General features: G+C 32.6%; 1 protein-coding gene and 1 long non-coding RNA gene across 7 annotated transcripts in view; one reads left to right on the top strand and one right to left on the bottom strand.

The window, feature by feature from the left end:
- The window catches only part of LOC148600077 (trafficking kinesin-binding protein 1-like), a 70,135-nt gene that overhangs the window by 7,365 nt on the left and 40,820 nt on the right, over positions 1-21,950 (top strand). For 3 of the 5 annotated variants that reach the window (XM_088559405.1, XM_088559403.1, XM_088559404.1), the window contains 2 exons: positions 4,283-4,481; positions 16,343-16,546. In XM_088559405.1, the coding sequence (XP_088415531.1) occupies positions 4,283-4,481; positions 16,343-16,546 (403 nt within the window). Of the gene's footprint in view, positions 1-4,282; positions 4,482-13,597; positions 13,690-16,342; positions 16,547-21,790; positions 21,816-21,950 lie in introns of those variants that run through there. The other 2 variants (XM_088559410.1, XM_088559412.1) reach the window with 2 other exon arrangements.
- Positions 2,468-14,832, bottom strand: LOC148600078 (uncharacterized). Of its 2 annotated transcripts, none has more exons than XR_015918177.1 (4): positions 14,682-14,832; positions 7,127-7,310; positions 5,838-5,889; positions 2,468-3,336 (listed from the first exon to the last, which is right to left on the bottom strand). It is a non-coding gene; the product is annotated as an uncharacterized LOC148600078 (long non-coding RNA). The 2 variants fall into 2 exon arrangements; XR_015918176.1 differs by lacking the exon at positions 14,682-14,832 and adding an exon at positions 13,155-13,363.

Below are 21,950 nucleotides of genomic sequence, written 5' to 3'. Positions count from 1 at the left end.
TAGAGCGGTAATCAAAATATTGTAATTTAGGGACAAAGACCAGACATGGAAAACAGACATACACAAAACAAAGAACATAACGGAACTAAAATCATACGTACATACAAAATAACAAAAGCAAATGAGCAACTCGGACTGGGAGCATGGACCAGGTACACCGGTAGGGTAAGCGTCCTTTGCTTTTCTAGAAACACCCACCGAGTTGCTCATAAAAAGTCAAGTCCAGGGTAGACGAAAGAGGAGATGAAAACTATGACACGTTGAGCAAATCAGTTTTCATGGCGCAGATAAAAAAAATATAATATACGTGTATAGTAGTTCGACAAAGATATGTGCATATATAGTATATAATGAAATGTATTTAATTCTTTAATTTAAACTTCCTTTGAGTGTGCACACCTTTCTTACATTTCACTGAAAAGACTGCTCGAAAATTGATTTATTCAACGGGTCATAGTTTTCCTTTCCTCGTTTGTCTAACCCGGACTTGACTGTTTATGAGTAACTCGGCGGGTGTTTCTAGAAAAGCAGAGGAGGCTTACCCTACCAGTGCACCTGGTCCATGCTGTCAGTTTTAGTGGAGTCCGAGTTGCTCATTTACTTTTGTTACTTTGTATGTATGATTTTAGTGACTTTATGTTCTTTGTTGTGTATGTCTCTTTCCCATGTCTGGTCTTTGTCCCAGGATTACATTCTTTTGATTACCGCTATAACCTTGGTTCCCTTGATTACTCTCTCGACAACGGCAATGTTATTAGATTAACATGGAAAATATATACTACAAATACCAGGAAAATTCATATTTTCTAACATGGAAAATAGATTTCAGATACCAGGAAAAATCATGCTTTCTAGCATATACCTGTACTTAATTACAGATTTATCTTTCTAAGAATAAACAGGGACTTTATCTTACGAAAATAATCATCAATATTGCAGGTATATCTCAGGATATTATCTACCAAATGATATCTATATAATAGTTTAGATCTACCCATTTCTTTACATATCATCAGGCTGTTATTTTTTAATCAACAATATACCGTTTCAAATTTTACCACCCCTTAGTAGCCTCATGATTCATCAGTTACTCATTTAGACCCCCGATCGATAAGGGATTTTTCGTTACAAGCAAACTTTTCATTCGCCAACCCAATATTATCCGACCAATTAGATTCGTCGTAACATTCAAGCACCTGACAGATCATGGAGGACAAATCGTAAGATTTCTTGAACTTGAAATGTTTGTAAATAGAGTAAAACAGAGACAAAAATAAAACTTGTCAACTAAAATTCGCATCTCTAGCTATTCCAATTCATTGAATGTTAATATTTTCATGGAATCACGAGTCAGCTCTGAAGTTACTGAACGCCAGAATATTTGGCAGAGTTTAAGGATTTCTTCTTCTTGTTATCGCTTCCTGAATCAAAATATAATCCAATCTCCGTTAAAACCTTATATTAATTAAGCATTTCAGAGATGATATGACTTAATATAGAGGGAGAAATGAGCAAATACTTATCCCTTACTGATCACATGCATTGTGGTGGTGTGAAACTAAAAAAACAATATACATATATGTAGTGGTACATAACAAAGGTCTTAAGGTCTACTAGCCCAGACGTTTAACCTTGGGAAAAGGTAAACTAGGTGAAAATTTTTATTATAGGTCTGGGTCACTAAGCCTAAGGACTCTGAGAGACTTTGGGGGAAGAAATATTTGAATCTTTGCTTTAACAAGACATTAGTGGAAAGGGAAATCTGTTCCATTACAGAATATGTAATAAAAATTATTAAAAACAAATGAAATTAGTGTTCGCCCCTTCACACCCCGTTTATTTAGACCTGTTGTCTGTATTATAAGTCTGTGCATGTCACCCAAGTAAGGAAAGAGGAGACCAATGTAAATTGGAAACATCTATCAGTATATCAATTTTGTTTGTGGAAAACATACATTTCAATATTTCAATAACAGCAAACAAGGAATAAACTAATTTTTGGGGAAAAGGTCTTTCTTCTATTTTATATTGAAATATTTCATTAGTATTGTAAAATGTATTCAATAGTCAGTTTTTATAACAATTTGTAAACATTCAGGATATATGTACCTCTATACACCTTGGTCAGGTGATGATGGTGAGGTATTTATAAAATTCTGTCTATGATAAACAAATAAAATACATAAAAAAAGGTCTAAACCCAAAATAATTGAAAATAGATTACTCCATCATTAACTTCATAACAATAATTTCTAATCATCAGAAGCTAGTTGAAATAAAGTACAAAACACATTTTGCCAAAACGGCACAGGAACTAATCTTAAACTTAAAAAAAATACTACATGCATGTACATTTGTATGCAAGTAAATTGATGCACAGACTTATAATACAATGTTGTGTATAGACCCTTTCATGTGAACTGCATGCTGTTCATGAGCATGCCCAATATACAATGTACATGTACACTCTCGAGAGTAAAATTTTAATGTTCTCCCCCAGGAGTATACAAAATGTACATGTCTGACATAATCATCAACTACCATACAATTCACTGGCTGCATCTACTGCTTCTATGAAGTCGACTCTCTAAGCTCCATCAGTTACAGTGCTGACATTAGAGGTCCTAAGTTAAATTTCCTCAGTGCCATTAGATGGTTAATTTTACAATTTTAGTAAAAACAATAATGGCATTTAGCCTATTTTTGTAACCACAAGCATATACATGTAGGCCTATTGCATATTCTCCGAAATATTTTGTGATTATTAAATTCCATTATTTTTCCTAGTATACTAGTCACGCTTTAGTAAATAGTAAAATTATTGAGCATTTCAACTTCACTTTTGATGTATACTTCCTACACTTAGAAATCGATGGTAAAAGAAAACTATTGACCAAACTTTACAACAAATGTGATGACTTTTCATTCAGAATTGTCAACTTTCCTTTCATCAGTGGCAACATCCCTTCAGTACCTATGATGGAGTGTTCATATCACAACTTGTACATTATGCCAGAGCTTGCCGAAACTACACAGACTTTTTGTATCATGCTAGAACTCTAACAAATAGGTTGGAACAGGGTTATGTTGCTACAAGATTGAAGTCATCACTACAGAAGTTTTATGGTTGTCATCATGAACTCGTGGATCGTTATGGTGTATCCATCTGCACCTTGAAAACTGATTTATTCAACGAATCATAGTTTTCCTTTCCTCGTTTGTCTAACCCGGACTGGTCTTTGTTCCTGGATTACATTCTTTTGATTACTGCTATAATCTTGGTTCTTTTTATTACTCTTCCAGTAAAAGCTCATGCTACAAATGTACATGTACCTCCTGAAAAGAAAATGTTAGCATATGTAGTGCAGTGTATACACACATACAAAAATGTATCCTATTATAATCACTTTGATAAACTATTTGTTAGGAAGAGAGGAAATAGAGTAAAATTTTTAAAAAGTCATACAATGGATTTATCTTGGACATAATTTTCTTCTTTAATTCTGCATTTTCAGTTCTGGATTTTTTTGTTCTATTTCTTTTTTACCATACTGTATGTTTATTTCAGATTTCACGGTTATCCACTTCTTTTTATGGCTTTATAAAAAATCATGTCTGGTAATTACACTTTGATATAGATGTACATGTAACATACAGATACATACATGTATGAGGCAGCATCTTAAATTGAGTTTAAACATACATGTACATGTACTTGTCTTCTGGTTACAGTAAACTATTCTGCTTCCAGATCATTTAATTCTACATTATAGTAGAGGGGATATACATGTATAGTGATAGGGGTGTCCCTTTATACCTATTTCTTATCAATTACTTCTTCTATACCACTGAATAGATTTAATGAAACTTCCATAGAATCATGATTCCTGTGACTCGCACCCAAATCTAGAAAAAAGAAAACTCCATGTTTGAATTATTTTTTCCCCTGCCGTAATGTGGAAAGGGGTCTAAGAAATGCTGCCTTCTGTATGTGCGTCTGTCCGATCACACTTGTGGACACAATTCCTTAGAAACCGCCTTATGGACTTCTTTCAGATTTTGAAGGATAGTTAGTCACCATTTATAGTTGATCATATTTTGCTGCCAATTTGATTAGAAAAAGTTTACAGGAGTTATGGGACTTTTGCTTTTAAACTTGTGGCTGTGGACAAAAGGCTACAAGTTGCTTGTCTTCCAAACAAACATTAAACTGAGTGGTAGGGAATTAAAATTCTTTAGGCACAATGTAATTTGTATTATATGAATCTGGTTTTGATTTCAGGGTGTAGGTAATATCCTCCTAGATCTGTGTACGGACGAAATCTGCGGTAAATGGTCGTTCTTATCATCCAAGCTGGAATCAGTTGAATTTCCTATTGATGATGTAACCGAGACTAAACATGAAGCCGAGACTGAGAAGAATGAGGAAAGCTGGGTAAAGGAAAGTGAGAGCGAGACCAAGGAAATTGGTGTCGTTACTGGTAAGTTCAGCATTATATTATTCCTTCTGTAGATTGTACTAGTACTATATAAAGGAAGGTGTACAGTGTACAAAAATGTATGTCATTTAGGTACATGTACATGAAAACTGAAAAAAAATAATATCAACCCTTCATCCATATTCCTATAAGAAAATCTTGGGGATGATACAAAACATACATGTACTTGTAGTGTACATGTTGTATGTAGAAATCCATTTCTGAAATGAGAATTATAAAATCATGGTCATTGCTATTGAAAAATTATTAAAATCAAAAAGATAATTCAGGTTTAAAACCTAAACATTTAAAAATTTCTAAAACATACATGTGTACACCTACAAAGTGTATGTGCAAAATGTTTGTATATGCATAAAATGCAACCAAGCAAACAAAATTATATTACATGTATGCTATTAGACCCTCACTGCTGAGTCAGTATTCTTTGTTTTAGATTAGTGTCCTACATAAAAATGACTAAAATTCCATGTTAAATTTATGACATGTTTCCCTGTGTAGAGTCACGTTTGGAGGGCTACTATACCTTGCCTTTTAATATGGAATATATGAAGTTATTTGAAGAGGGGGGCCAAAAACGACCCTTATTGTACTTTGTCCTTTACGATATGTTTCTCTGTGTAGAGTCACGTTTGGAGGGCTACTATACCTTGCCTTTTAATAAGGAATATATGAAGTTTTTTGAAGAGGTGACCAAAAACGGCCCTTATTGTACTTTGTCATTTATGACATGTTTCCCTGTGTAGAGTCACGTTCATTGTATTGTCAATAGTTTGGTTTTTATAGGTATAAACAAGTCATTTACTGCAAAGAAACAAAGGCTTTATGGATGTATACATGCACATGTTGCTTAATTTGCATGTATAAATTTTAATGCAAGGTACTGGTACTGTAGAGTTAAAAAATGTAATACGTGTACATGTATATGAGGTTCAAAAGAGATTTTTTTGCCTTCTTCAGTTTATTTCTGTTTTTTTTTACCATTAAAGCAGTCTTAAGATGTTTTTACATTACTAATGTGAAAGTTCAGTGCACACTAATGAAGAAGCACTAAAACAGTGAAATTTGAGAATTCTAATTTTATCTTTTACCTCAAAAATTAAGTTTTGGTGCAATACTTGTTCTGACTTTTTTTCTTGCCTTTCTATTTGGAAAAGTCTAGCCCATAAACTGCACCTATTTAAATTTCAATGGTCTGTCCATCAACTTGTATCTTGAGTAGGAACTTCTAGGTTTTTGTATGTACAGACCAGGCAGTGATTTTTTGGTCAAATTCATGGATTTACTCTTATACTAATCAGGAATTTATTGTTATGATTCTTTATTTTACTATATATTTACCATGTATTTCCAGTTTTGCCAATTACTTCCCAATTATTCCTGTTATTGAATCCTGTAAAAGGAAATCGTAATTGATCATTCTTGCTGATATTGCACTTGGTGCAATGACATACATGTACAAAAATGTACATGTATATTTACATAAACCAATACCCTTAATGGGCATTTTCCTATAAATTACAAGTTTAAAAAATCCTACATGCACTTGTAAATTAGAAAGTATGCAGAATAACCGTATTCAGTTTATTAAGCCAAACATGTCCAGTGCATTGTGCAGTATATAACTTTAAATTAATGTGATCAGTAGATGCATGAAAACATGCATTCAAATGCATGCTAATAATCTAATCTTAGGTTGAACAGGGTTTCTTTCAGAAACATGTCAATGAATATTCCCTTTCTGCAGACAGGACCCATGAATGTGCATTGAAATATGCACGAGTTCAATATTATCATGTTTTTTAGGAAACAATCAGTCACCAAATACAGTTATACATGTGCATGTTGCATAATATACAATGTACATGTATTTATTGAGTGCACATCAATGCATCTTGTACCTTGTTGCACAATTTCTTCACATAAATTTTAATTCAGGGCACTTTTTGCAATTAACAGGTGTTTTTATTTTGTATGCCTTGCATGTCCTTGGTGACATGTTAGAACTGTCATATTCATGTTAGACCATGAAAATGAAAGATTTTTTAATAGGCCAAAGAAACATTACCATTTGTTAATAGTTTTAACTTTTCTCATGTACAAATACATGTTTTTTCTGTCAGTCTAAATAGGGCAAGTCAGCAAAACTTGTTTATTGTCTAATTATATACAATGTACATGTAGTTCTTTTCTCTGAAGTTACAAAAATGAATTCTTTATGTATGTTTAATTCAGCTTACTTTAAGGCCAGAAAAAAAATTGTTATACTATTTTCATTTTCTATCAGTTCCCCTTGTTTGTTCAGCGAACATGTAATTTCTTAATTCTTTAATCGATAATTTTGAGAAACTACTGGTAGATTATAGGCATTTTTTAAAACTTGATTGAAATTTTTCAAAAAGATTGAAGTTCAAAACAATATCCTGGGCCTAATCTAGATGTTGATGACTAGGAGAAAAAACATTTGAGTAAATTCTCATTTCTGTTTTGATAAATAACAATATTGACATTTTTGTCGATGTAATCTTTTACATAAACTTCTCTTTGTCAAAGAAAAAAGGGAGAGGTGAGCACAAACCATGAGAAGTTTTTGCTCATTTATCCCTCTAAATTAGGCCCTGAATACTTACAATCTGTGGCATTAACGTTTGTACTTCTACTGCATAACGTTTGGTCAGCTGAGAGTCAGAACAACGTGTCTGATGGGATACCATGTGTGCCTGTGGACAGTGTTGGTTCTGTGACCAGGCTCTTTTGAAATCTGACTAGTTTGACTAGTCCAAGGCAGGGTCTGTAATATTGATCATTGTTCTCCTGAAATGCATGAAATACATGTATTTGCTATAAGATTAAAATCAATCAATCAATCTACATCTCTAATGTTCATCATTGTATAGAAAGAACATCATCTTACTGGCATGCTGGTGTTGTCTGAGGGCGAGGTGAGCGACTCAGGGCGACTATTTTACCTGAATTGCCCAGTAGCGTGAGCCCTGATGCTCACTCTGATTACCATGTAAAATGTACCTTCTTTCTCCTAAGATGGTAAAGACAGGCCCATTTAGTGCCTTAGCCAATTTCTGCCTTCCCAAATCTATTTTACTCAATTATTTATACTTTAAAATCTTCTTTTTAATCTAGTGAGATAATATTTTTATACAGTTTTCCATGTTTTGATCTTCAAACTTACATGAAATGCAGTGTAAATTGTAATTTTAAAAGATACGTTTTATACTCATGTCTAAATTTATCATTGATAGGGTTTAAATTTGAATGGACTCACTGATAGGGAGTTCTTATCAATATCGTGACCCCATAAGTTGTACACATGTACTTGTTTTTAAATTTAAAACTTAATCTGTATTATTTTTGGACCTGATGTTGTTAAAACCAAATTACGAGGAAGTGACCAACATTCTGATATGCTTCTATGTTTTGTTTTACTGTTAAGTAGCAATAATGATGACTACACACTCTTTTTGGCTTTTTTAAAAGCAAAAATAAGCCAATAAAAGAGAGGGGTGCTGTACCCCACCTTCAAAGACCTAAATCATTCCTTCCTCTGGGTGCCCTTGTGTCACTCTTCATAGTTTCAAAGTGCCCTTATGAAATTTTAATAACACTGTCACCCAAGCCTTATATTTGTAATAAAGACTGCAAAAACAATTGACCATACTAGAAATTTTACTGTACAATACATCCCTTGGAGGGTTTATATTTCTTTTTTATCAAACTTTATGTAGTGCCTTATCTTGAGTATTGGTTAGATTGGTCATTGGACTCCTTTACATGTAGTGAGACCATCTTGGATTTCTTATAACCTTAAAGGTTAAAGGTCCTTTATGTTTTTTTTGTTGTTGTAAATTTGGCAATTTGTTCTTTTCATTAAATCTTCTTTATACAACCAGTTATATAATGTACTCAAAACTTATCATTCAAACTGATCATCAATCACTGATCATTGATAACTGATCATGTATTATTGATCACTGATCATCAATTATTGATCATTGATCATCAATCAAACTGATCATCAATCACTGATCATCGATCAGTGATCATTGATCACTGATCGGTTAATGATCAAATGGTAATCAAGTGTTCAGCTCTGTTAATTGAACACTCATGAATTCAACTTTTTAGACATGCATAGAAAATTAGAGAGAAAATACCAGAAATATCAATAAACAATGTATTAAAAGCATGGAAGGATTGTATTGTTTTCAGTGTTCAGGAAGTCCCATACAAAAAAAAATTGGGGAAATGCCAAAAAAGTTACTCCACTTCAACCAAAAACATAAACAAAAATAGTGACTGCCTGACTGAGATTTTTTTAATGTCCTAGCTTGACTACCCTTTTCGTTCTCAAACGGAAGGTAAAAACATTGAAGCATTGCTTAGCCTAATATACCGAGGAAGATCTGAAGTGAATAGGGAGTTGTACATGTATGGCGTTTAGGGAGTTGTACACGTATGGCGTTAATGTTGTAAATACATGTATATCTGTGCTTGTATGCTTATTACAACTTGGATGCTGAAGAAAGAAATGATTAATTCAAAACAAACATTTGCAGAAATAAATAAATAAATGTATTGATCTGGTCTGCCGACTACAGCTGTTTCATCTGACCCAATAACTATAATCTGTTTCCTTAGTGTTTGGCTATGAGAAAACATTTAAGGTATTTGATCAAGCACAGCTGTTGTATGCATACCAAGTAAATTTATGAATACTGAGAAAGTCTGATCCTTAACTATATCAATATCTACCGACTGCCACCTTAACTACATTGTATAGTAATACATGTATTACATTAGTGCAACCTTAAATACTATAACTATAGCAGTATAGTGACATTAGCTATAGCAATCTTTACACTATTGTCTCCTTAAATATATATAATATTGTAACCTCTGCTATAGCAAGCAGTCTGTACACTATTGCCTCCTTCCTTAAAGCAATTTGTACATTATTGCCACCGTCACTATAGCAATCTGTACCCACCTTCACTATAGCAATCTGTACATTATTGCCTACTTAACTATAGCAATCAGTACACCATTGCCTCCTTAACTATAGCAATCAGTACACCATTGCCTAACTTCACTGTAGCAATCTGTATACTATTGCCAGCTTCACTATAGCAATCAGCACATGATTGTTAGCTTCACTATAGCAATTGGTACACTATTGCCTAGCTTCGCAATAGCAAGGTGTATACCTTAACTATGCCAATCTGTACACTATTGTCCCCTTCACTATAGCAAGGTATACACCTTAACTATGCCAATCTGTACGCTATTGCCACCTTTACCATAAAATCTGCACACTTTTGCAACCTCAGCTATAACAATCTGTAGACTGTTCCCGCCTTTACTATAGCATTCTTTACACTTTTGCCACCTCAAAAATATCTATATCAAGGTACATGTAATTTTGCCACTTCACCTACGACATTAACTATGTCATTAGTTGTCAATATTTACTAAGACAGTTACTCATTTTTCCTTAGTTTATTTATGTATACATGTAATTATACATGTATTATAATTGAAGTTTCTTTGCTTTTTAACTATACTTATGATCGAGATATTTCTGGTTTTCTTTGCTCTTTAAGCAAACTTTGTGGTCATCATGAGCCCATTGAAGCAATATGCATTGTTTTTGATTTCTGTCAGTGTGTCTGTGTCTAAGGTGTAGATTCTCACTGAACAATGTAAAGTCTTCCTGGTTAGGAAGTTAAAATTCATTTACATTTATCATGCATGTAAATTTCACTATTTTTCTTATATTTTTTACCCCTACACATGTCAATTGACTGTAATGACCTGTGAGAAATAAAACCCTTTTAATTACGTAATTAAATCTTCATACCATGAAATATGTACATACATGTATTAAATGTCCCTCCTAAGGCTTATACTGGGACTGGTATAGAATAATCATATGCAAGACCGATCAGAAATATCCTGGCTTGTCTTCAAGCTGTAGGGAGATTTTGGTACAAGACCAGAAATTTATTCAATGGTTTTGGCTCCTGTTACTCATTTAGTTCTTAATTAATCGTTATAAAGTAGAGAATATATTTAGATTAGATGGGTTATCTGCTGTATTAATATCTTAGTGTTGATTGGTATATTGAATGTGAAGGTCTATATGGTAGTGAAGACCTAAATCATTCAATAATTGATGTGGTCAGAAATTTTGCAACAAAATTTATCTTTTGAAAAGAGATTACTAGTTTCTGATAAGTTTATTTAATGCAATGTATCCTCCAGTATGCACATACTTTACTTTACTATGAAAGTACATGTACAATGTACATGTACATTTACTAGATTTCAAATGGTTATACAAGTAGATAAGTCTTTGGAAGTCTATCACAGAATTTCAACTGTGAAATTGTTGAAAAAAATACATGTAAAAGTGAGGATCAATATCATACATGAACATGTACTTCCTGTATTTCCTGTTGTTACACATACATATAAGTTGAAAATGAAAAAAAGTAAGAATTACTGATGTAAGGGAGATAATCTGATTTTCATTTTTTTTTACTGTTGGTGTTACCTCCCTTTCTATGGAAAACTATTATTTTGATAAAATGCACAATATTGAAAGACTATTTCTATGGCTATTAATTTTATATAAGTCATATAATGAGAATTATTATAGCATTATTTAATTTTTGATAGATTATTTGAAGATGATGGGATAATTGACTATTTATTTTTTTTCTAGATGAATATTTCTCAATATTATCCTTATGTATTCATGGCACTAAAAATTTTTCTGTACAGGAATTTAAACACAGAAACTGTTATTGTTTTTGGCCATAAATACTACAAAGAAATGGGAACCAACTATGGTATTTCAAAATTTTAAAATTCTTGTTATCTCCATTTCAGTGACTGGTTATCCCTTTTTTTTTTTTACTAAAAATAGTTAAGAGGTCAGGGTACTTAAATTTTTCTAAGAGATATTGGTATGTTTGTTCTACTTTTTCATGCTGGTTTGAGTGCTATTTACTGATTACAAGACCACTTCAGTTAAAATGTGTATATGTGCTCTTGTTTTAACTTCAGAAATATTTTAGTTTAATTCTATCTACTTGTAGATTATCTGAATATTACATGTATCATATACTTCAAACCTTTGTTGACACGAGGTGGTGAATTTTTAATTAAGCAGAAATTTTTCATATTGATTAAGAACATAAATCTTGCCAGTCATACTTGAAATTTTGGTACACTGCCCGATTGATTCTAAATGCTTATCTTGAATTATATTTTTTATAACAATACTGAATTAAAGTGTGTTTGTCCGCTTGTCCACATTTCTTGCATCTCCTCCTAAACTGCATTAGTTTTATTGACTTATAACCTAAATTTTTTGTATATACAGTCAAACCTCCATAGTTCGAACTCCAAGGGACCATTGAAAAATGTTTGAGTTATCGGAAGTTCCAGAAATTGAAGTCCGTAGAATTTCAGTTTTCCACACCATTTATTACCCAAGCTGACAAAATGGCTGACGAGTACGAGTTAGTGAGGGTTATTCTCTAAGATTTATTATCGAACAGACCGACTCGTCGGTTTGAATGTTTGAGAAATCCAAGGTTATTTATATTGATAATGTAGGGGGAAATTTTGATACTTTGAATTGTGTTTGAGAAATCCAGGGTGTTCAAGCCATCCAAGTTTGAGCGAGTGAAGTTTGACTGTATGTGTACCGGTATATATTTCTAAGAGAAGATAGTTGTTATCATATGTCTACATATGTCTACATTTTGTAGGCGTTATTGAACCATATGACCTCTATTCCTCTGAAACTGCTTAACAGATTCCTTCCATTTTTGGCTTAGATGTATTGTTAAAGAGTGAAGATGTGCATACTATACTGCCATTTTGATTTGAAAAATTTACTGCTTACTGAGTTGACATATTTATTTTAACACCCCAAATTAAAATATATAGCAATCAAAAGTTATTTTATCTCCAGAAATGTACATGTAAGTTATTATGTCAGTTAAAAAATATCTTGACCTTTTATGGACAATAGTTGTGATTTCTGACCTTATTGAACTGGAATTGACCAATGTATTTTCTAGTTTTATCTTAATCTTTTAAGCCCCCTTCTGTCAGTTTAAAGTGTCAATTTGAAAAAAAAAATTGAGAACCACTGTTGAAAACAAGCTCTGTTGTTACAAATTCAGTCAATAAATTTTCAGCAGAACTTGAAACTCCTCATTCTCTTCCAGTTTAATAAAGTATTAACTTTACTGTAATAATTACTAACAATAACAATAATTTTAAAGAAAGCTTTGAACTGGATTGGTCTATAGATAGGAATGTCTTGATTACTGTAAACTTACTAATGTGCGGTGCACTAATTTTTGCTATTTTCATGATGGAAAGAAAAACACGTAAAAAAATTACCCGCGAAATTGATTTTAAACATTATATAATGCAAATATTATTTTTTTAAATCGCTAAAATTGATAACCGCAAGTATGTTCACTTGACAGAATCCCAGAAAATTAGCAACTGTGAAAATATATACGTTTACAGTACTTTTTCCATGAGCATTGCCACATTGTGATATATTTATAAAAAAAATTAAAGGCTAAAAAGATATATGGTAAATCTGTAACATACTTAACTTGGAAAGTTGTTCAGTTCCATCTTCACCATTATAATAGTTGTCATCTTCAATGGCATAAGTAACATGGCCCAAAATGTTATGATTATATTCGAAGGTCTTTAATTGACAGTAATGCCCTTTTAGGATAGACCAGGATTATTTTTTCTGCATGTGCATTTATTTATTACTTTAATGATCGGTAAGAGTTCCAAATTATGTCATAGTCTTTGATGTGTTTGTTTGGCCAGTCTTCAAGATTAAGTTTTTCAAGGAAGGGCTTTTCATAATCCGTTGAATTATTATAGGGATAAAGGTATGCTGTAGATAAAAAACGTCACTACTGCATGTGGATAGCTTATGTGTTAATATAGGTCAAAATCAGGTTATGTTTACTCAAACCATGGTTTGTGGAAAATAACAGTTATCTCTCCTGATAACCTGCCTGTAACTGTGGGTGGCCCTGATCCCAAATTAAATATTTTTATGTAAAACATTGGAGAATTTAAAAGTCTTTGATATTGTGATTTTTTTATGAAGTTCTATGAAAAGGTAGGCTTATGATCTTGTTTTCCATTCCATGGCACTGTCAATTTTCAATTTTCAGGTCTATTTCAGTGTTGGCCTAAACTTTCACACATCTGTCAAAGGCAGATTGTCTGTTGGGGAAAATTCTCACCATTCCTTGAAGGCCCATAGAGTAAGGCTACTTGTATCTCTGATTTTTTTTCACAATGGTATGGTTGTTAACTTTTGACAGATTCTCCATTTTCACCTTCCTTTCTATATTTTACCCAGGCCCTAAACTATGGTCAGATAGATAATTAGTGTTAGATGTACACAAATGTAGAACAGGTATTGTGACAAATATCGTATACCTGCAATTTCATAGAAAATGTAGAAGAGGTCGTCAATAATTTTTATTTTTTACAGTATTCTTCTAACAGAGGTCAATGTATTATACAATATTTTCATAAAGATTGTAAGCTTGGAATAAATCTTAAAACCAGCTTCTGCATCAAATTTCCTGTGGATTTGTGAAAATTATACCCAAAAGCAAAAAGGGACACCTTGAGTCAACCTTTATAGTAAGTGAGTATTTTAGGTTTTGGTGATTGACATACATTTTACCCATTCTAATTAGAAATAAATGAGCAATTTGGAACCTCAAAAGCTGAAATAAAAAGAAGTTTGGGATAATTTTGAAGTGGTACTTTCAAGCAAATAGACTACATTTTGAGATTCATGTTAACTCAAAACTAAGGGCACCAAAAATGCATAAAAAAGTATTGTTCTTACAATACATAACATCAGTGTAACTTACTTGCAGTGTAATGGGAATTTTTTATGTAACCTATGATTATAAGTTAAATTCTTAAAAAAGAAGACATGCAAACTGAAATCAAGACATAAACATTAAAAATGGGCCTTTTGCCCCCTCCCCCTTATGTGGCATTAAAAAAGCAAGGGCCATTGAAAAAAGTAAAGGGACTATTACCTACAATCCACTTCCATAGTGGCCCCTGCACCAGTTTCATACATACCTTTTACATCATCAGTTGCACAAGCAATGCCTGTTGAAATGTCTTTAAGCTGAAAACTAGTGCTATTGGTACATAGAACCTCATATGGGTAATTGTTGACTAAACAAATTCTTCACCCTGCACATGCTGTGTAGAACATCACAAGGCAGATTATTAGTATAAACAAAACAAACTCTCTGTCATGTGCAGATTTGGTTATACCAAGAAAATTGGGCGTTTCTGAACCAAAGTTTGACCTACAACAAAACTTGCATTTTATTATTGATCACGTGGCGTCCTTGCATGCACTTTAGGGGCATTAAAAATAACATAGATATATTTCTTGGAAAGAAAGTAGGCGAGTTAGGAGTTAAGAGTTATCTGGGTTTTATGTCACCACTCTGGGTCGCATCATAAATCCTGTTATTTGTATAACAAACAGGATCTACAAGATCTGGGTTAAGCAGGTAACATGCCTGTGTTCCAAAAAAACAAAATTATTAACTTAAAAAAATAGGGGGGGATTTTTGCTTTGTTAGATTAACCTGAAGAAGGTATGCAAGGAATGAATATATGGAGACAAATTTCAATTATAGCTAAAAAGTTTCAAGTATTTTTTATATACATAGAAATATACTTGTACTTAAGCTTGTAGCTGAACAAACATGAAGGAATTTAGCAAAGTCTTTCTGATGTGACATTCAACTTTTTATAAAGTTTAGACACCGATATCTATAAAAAACATACATTTTATGGTTTTACACTGATCTTGTTTCTTATGCAAGGATGTTATACATGTATTTAAAGTGCATGTTAACATACATGTAGATATTACAACTATGGGATGTTTTTTCATGTAGTATGGTACTTAACCAAATAAATATAGACCATGTGGTTTTATTGCCAAAGAGACAATCATACAGCTGAGACTCTGGTGCCTTTGAAAACATCTAAAGATAGTGTTAGAAATAATTTCGAGTGTACTATTTTTTCACAGTTTTTTTGTCTAAGATAAACACAAGCAAATGTACTATCGAAATAAGCATTGTTCCTATTCCTTGTAATAATAAACCACGAAGCTAAAATTTCACAAAAGCTCACTTTAGCATGCAGGAAAAATTTTGGATCATGAATAAGCTCACAATGGCCCTTGAAAATCTCCATACTTAGCAACAGTATGTATAAAATAGATTTTAAAGATTTAGTTGTTTTAGAAACTCAGGTTTGAAACTGCTTAACCTCATAGAGATTTTTTGGTGATCTATTGGACAGTGAATCACTGAGGCTTCATGTTGAGGCATAAATCTTGATAATGGGTTGTCTACCTTTTTCTGGAATAATTTATTGAGAAGCACTGATATGGTAAAAGTACACCTACTTAAAATATAGGAGGTCAAAAGTGCCAATTGTCTAGAGCATTGTTTTTCTCAGTCATTGCAAGGTTTATTGTTTTGCAATTGTTAGCTCAATACTGTTTGAATTTATGGTGCAAATTTCCATTAAGAAATTGAGATACCTGTACTTGCAAATGTATGTTGAGAATCTTGCAATCTCATGAGCATTGATGATTTTTTTCTTCCTCTGTAGAATATATATTAAAAATGTATTTTTAATTGATTTACATGTACATGTATTCTAAAATATCAAAAAAGTGGTATTTCATTATATATTTTCAATTTCAGAGGTTTGCAGTAGTGCCAACCTTCCTGAAGTTGAGATATTCAGCTTGATCGAGGAACAGATTCCCAAATACAGGTTACGATCTGACAGCATCACTGATTTCTGTGGTTATGACAATAATGACTGGATTCAGACTCCTTTGATACCAATTGATGAAGATCTTGAACTGACCACAGAACAGATCGATGAAACCCTGAAATATTTTGGTAAGTTTTGAGCTACTGCCTTTTGAGCCATTTTTTGCAGGTGCTGAATTTGACAGCATTTTCCAAATTTAGTTAGTAATTTTTTGCAGCATTTTTCATATTTTTTTTTTGGCAGAACTGGCTTTGTTTATTTGGTGTTAAATTTTCTATATATATCATGTGACAATTGTGTAAAATACAGAACAATAAAATTGTCATTGTCTGTAACAAAACTCAAGAGTGGCCATTGAGAATGGTACCATTCTGTTTGGTAGATCTGTTGATATTTTGAAATTGTAAGGTAGTTAAGTTTTTTTGGAACTTAAAAAGGTATAAAGGACAAGTAAGTGTTCAAAAGGTGTAACTTTGATTCGTGACTATTGACACAGGCAGGCAATTTTCTGGTACATATGTAATGGATTACTTCTTGTTTAATATCTTTTAACAAAGTAATGCATTTAGATTAATTCCAGTTTGACAAGTGCTTGTAAACAGAAAGTAGTAAAACTTTTACAAAAAATTGGTAGCAGAATAATGGGTATACTCCAAAATCTGGTCATGTTAGCCTGGATTGGATAACATGACCAAGAATATGCCAACCGATCATTGAATCCATGCAAAAGAGGCATTCTCTTATATTAGAGTTTGTCCATTTTTGTGTCCATTGTACACTCAGTGTTTGAATTTTAAAGTAATGAAATTTTTATTGCTTTGATAGAGGCATGAGAGGGTAATAGTTGAGTGATATTTATCTTGTTTGTTTGTTTGTTGGGGTTTAATGTCCGAGCAGCAATATTTCAGCTATATTCAGACGATGATATTTATCATATTTTGTATTTGTTTTGATGTCTATTTCATGCAAAATACTAATAAATATTTCAAATCGTAACCTTTCATCTGTTATTATAAGTATGACCACATTATTATTGTCAAGATTATAGTGGTATGACCATTGTACATATCTCATCCATATTAAAACTTGAGGCTTTGAACTTTTATTGATTGAAATCAACGGTTAACTGACTCTAATAGAACCAAAATAATAACTTAGCCATTAGACAGTGTAGCTGACTTTTTTCACGTACACAACTTGTTACAGTACTGATAGGGTGAAAGTTGCATATTCCGCTTGCCTATGGTAATCAGTTCATTCCAGATTTAGTATCTGGCCACCACATGGTGTGAGGAAAAAAAAGTTTCTGGGATTCTTCCTAGCACTGTTCTTTCATGAAATCAATAGTTAACTGACTGTATTAGAACCAAAATAATGACTTAGCTGTTAGACAGTTGTGCTGACTAGCTTCATGTACACAACTTGATGTTACAGTACTGTTTGTGTACAAGTTGCATTATCCACTTGCTTATGGTCCAGAGTTAGTATCTGACCACAACATGGTGTGAGGAAATAGAAATACCAGTAAACATGGTTCTTTCTATCAATAGATGTGCTTTCATGAATTCAATTGAAAACTGGCTGAAAGAGAACCAAATTAATGATGGCTAAGAAACAGTGAAACTGACTTACTACACATACACAACTTGTTTTTACAGTACAGTTTTGGTGTTTGTTGCATTTTTCACTTACACATTATCACATAATGCCATTGTGCACCTCCTGTTTTGTTTGGTTTTATATCTGAATGACATTTGGGGTTTCCTGCATAGTTTCTAGGGAGTGGAAAAATGTAAGTGTCATCCTGTTTGAAGATGAAAAATACTAGTCTTGCCCAAGTGGAAAGAGAAAGAGTAATCAAGTGAACCAAGGTTATAGCGGTAATCAAAAGAATGTAATCCAGGGACAAAGACCAGACATGGAAAACAGACATTCACAACAAAGAACATAAAGTAACTAAAATCATACATACAAAGTAACAAAAGTAAATGAGCAACTTGGACTCCACTAAAAACTGGGAGCATGGACCAGGTGCACCGGTATGGTAAGTGTCCTCTGCTTTTCTAGAAACACCCGCCAAGTTGCTCATAAAAAGTCAAGTCCGGGGTAGACAAACGAGGAAAGGAAAACTATGACCCGTTGAATACATCAGTTTTCATGGTGCAGATGGATACATCATAACGATCCACGAGTTCATTATGACAACCATAAAACTTCTGTAGTGATGACTTCAATCTTGTAGCAACATAACCCTGTTCCAGAAGCCTATTTGTTAGAGTTCTAGCGTGATACAAAAAGTCTGTGTAGTTTCGGCAAGCTCTGGCATAACGTATGAGTTGTGATATGAACTCTTCATACGCAGGAGCCGAAGGGATGTTGCCACTGATGAAAGGAAAGTTAACAAAAGAAAAATGTATGTCTTACCGAAACAGAAAATTTGAAGTAGGAGTTCTACCACTGTGAGTGTGTGGAAAATGAAAGCCTAACTTGAGTAGTACTGTATAAAGCTTGTGAATTGTGTTGCATTTTAAACCAATTTAATACATGTACTTTATATAAAAAAGCTAAGAATTACATGTATTTATTATGATCATCCTAGGAAGTCATATATATCCGGTATCTTGAAATTGATTTTGAATTTATACTGTATTACAATGTTATCATTATTCAAATTTCAAGCAATTAAATTTTTGTCAATACTGATATCCTGCTTCCATATTATACAAGACGTATTGCTTTGCTTTAATTCAAAATTTTGCTGTGTTTGTAGCATACACATTTCCAACCATTAAATATTTATAAGCAACATTTGTATGATCCATTTTAAAAGTAATGCAATCAAATTTCTTTAATGATATACAAATCCCATCGGGGCAAAGAATTGCTTAGCTAAGCAACCTTTATGGCTTCAGGATTGTATATTGTACAATTAAATTTTGAAACAATTAGCAGGCCATGGTGATTAGAACTAAATTTAGCAAAATCAATTATTTATGAATTTTATCTGTCTAATAGTTAGTAAAAGCAGACTAACCTTGACCTTGCTTAGATACAAAATGTAGCAACTTGTTTTCTTGCTTTTCAAATATTGGAATGGAATTAAATATTTGCAGGTTAATATCCATTTCGTGTAGTTTCTGGGAATTGAAAATAATTTGGTCTGAAAATTTAATTACCATTTGCAGCATGCATGTTTTTGAAGAAAGCATTAAGAATGTTTACCACCTAAAATTAATTTCCAATTAAAACACTATTTATCCTCTGTTATCCAACACCTTAGTATTCCAGAATCCATTATAATGTGGATTTTTTGTGAGTCCTATGATTGATTCTATGAATTCTGTGTTCTCCAACATCTGACTATTCCTGAATCCCTTATAAAGCAGACTTTTTGTACGTTCTGTAATTGCTACAGTTGAACCTCTCTTTACCAACACTTTAGAATTCCAGAAGCCTGTTTGATTTGACACTTCTATTCAGTTCTGTATTTGATACAGTGGAACCTCTCTAATCTGACACTACTGGTTAGTCCTGTATTTGATACAGTTGAACCTCTTTAATCTGACACTACTGGTCAGTCCTGCATTTGATACAGTTGAACCTCTCTAATCTGACACTTTTGGTCAGTCCTGTATTTGATACAGTGGAACCTTTCTAATCTGACACTTCTGGTCAGTCCTGTATTTGATACAATGGAACCTCTCTAATCTGACACTTCTGGTCAGTCCTGTATTTGATACAATGGAACCTCTCTAATCTGACACTTCTGGTCAGTCCTGTGCAGTGGAACCTCTCTAAACTAACTTCAGTGTACTGTAAATGTATTCATTTCCCAGTTGCTAATTTTCGCGGATCCTGTCAAGTGTACATATTCGTGAGTATCAATTTTCACGATTTCATACATATCAATAGTGTAAGATAGTGTTAGAAATAATTTCGAGTGTACTATTTTTTCAGTTTTTTGTCAATCGCAAAAATTGGGAAAATTAGTTCATTTACAGTATTTCAGAACCCTGTTTTGACACATTTTGTTGGTCTTACAACTGATACGGTAGATACTCTTTAAACCACTTGAATATTCCAGAATCACTACATGTATAATATAACACTTTTTACCAGTCCTATAATTGGTACAACAATACCTGAATAACCCTCTTTAAATTTAGACTGGTATTCTTTAAATTGGTGATTTTGGTGTTAACTTGTGTATTTCTTCACCCTACATGTATACAATCTGGCACAGTTTTCTGGTACCATGGTGTTGTGGATTGGATAAAGTGCTGTATATTGTAAGTAATTAAGCAGTGCCAGAACTTTAATGTAATTAATTTAGCAGTGCCATAAATGAATATTTAAAGCAACTTCTTTTTGGGACTAAGGAATAAGGATTTAAGGTTTTGAGTTTCAATTCCACAGTTTAATGTGTTTCTTTATCAAGTTGCACAATGGACTATTGAAATATTCCTGGAAGGTGGAAGTAATTAGACTTGAAATTGATGTTTAGTTCTGCCATGTTCATAGTGAGAACAATTAAAAGTCTATTGATTATTATTGAAAAAAAAAATAGAAAATTAATTGAGCATCAGTATGGGCTTGATATTGCTAGGCAGTACAGCTGAACTTGTTTAGCTACCTGTAAATAAGAATTGTTCTAGAAAATGTACATCATTTAATAATAGTGATTGACCTGTAATTGCTAGGTTACGCTATAACTTGTTTTTCCATGCCCTAGAAATACAGTAAAACCAGTCTAAACTGAAACAACTGGATTGAGAGCTTTTTGCCCAAGGCAGTTGTTTGGTTAGTGCAGGTTCTAAGTACCATTCTATGGAAGAGTCTGGCAATGAGTGGCACATCATTTTTCTCAGTTATATGTAGGTCATTTTTTGCCTGAAATGTACTGTATTCAATACACCTAGAAAATAAACAAAAAGCTATTTAAGATATTTATCCAGAAGCATCTGTGACATATAATATTTTTACTGCTTATATAGAAAGAATTACAGAAAAATTTTCCACCATTTTCCCCATAGTACTTTTAACAAAATTTTGACCTATCAAAGTCTTAAAAAGGCAAACTTTATAAACATATTAACATTTTAATGGATATTTCTGGAATTTATGAGGCATTAAAACTTGAATAATGCAATAAAATTTCTAGGTTTTTTTTCTTCATGTGCCAGACCTTATGCACTTTTCCTGATTCTTAGATGGAGAAGTACTTAAAATTGAAATAAAGTTTATATTGTAGACAGGTTAATTATTTTAAGGTTCTGTTCTTGCAGGATTCACTGTATAGCAAAAATCTTATAATATGGATTGAATTATTTATTGAGTTTATTAGGAAGCCAGATTGTTATGGGGGAAACAGTATTGGATTTCATTATCATTATTAAGGTTTGAATTTCTTCATTGTTTTTTTTTCAAAAGTTGGATGTGCTGTAGCACATTGAACAGGTATTAAGGAAGTATTTTTCTGTGATACTAAGTTTGCTAATTTCCTGTTGCTATTATGTCTTGTTAAGTTTACTC

Source organism: Perna viridis, chromosome 13, assembly GCF_037379345.1.
Source record: "Perna viridis isolate PV_CMFRI_1.1 ecotype Kerala chromosome 13, ASM3737934v1, whole genome shotgun sequence".
NCBI classification, from domain to species: Eukaryota; Metazoa; Mollusca; class Bivalvia; order Mytilida; family Mytilidae; genus Perna; species Perna viridis.
This window is presented reverse-complemented; position numbering and strand designations above follow the sequence as displayed.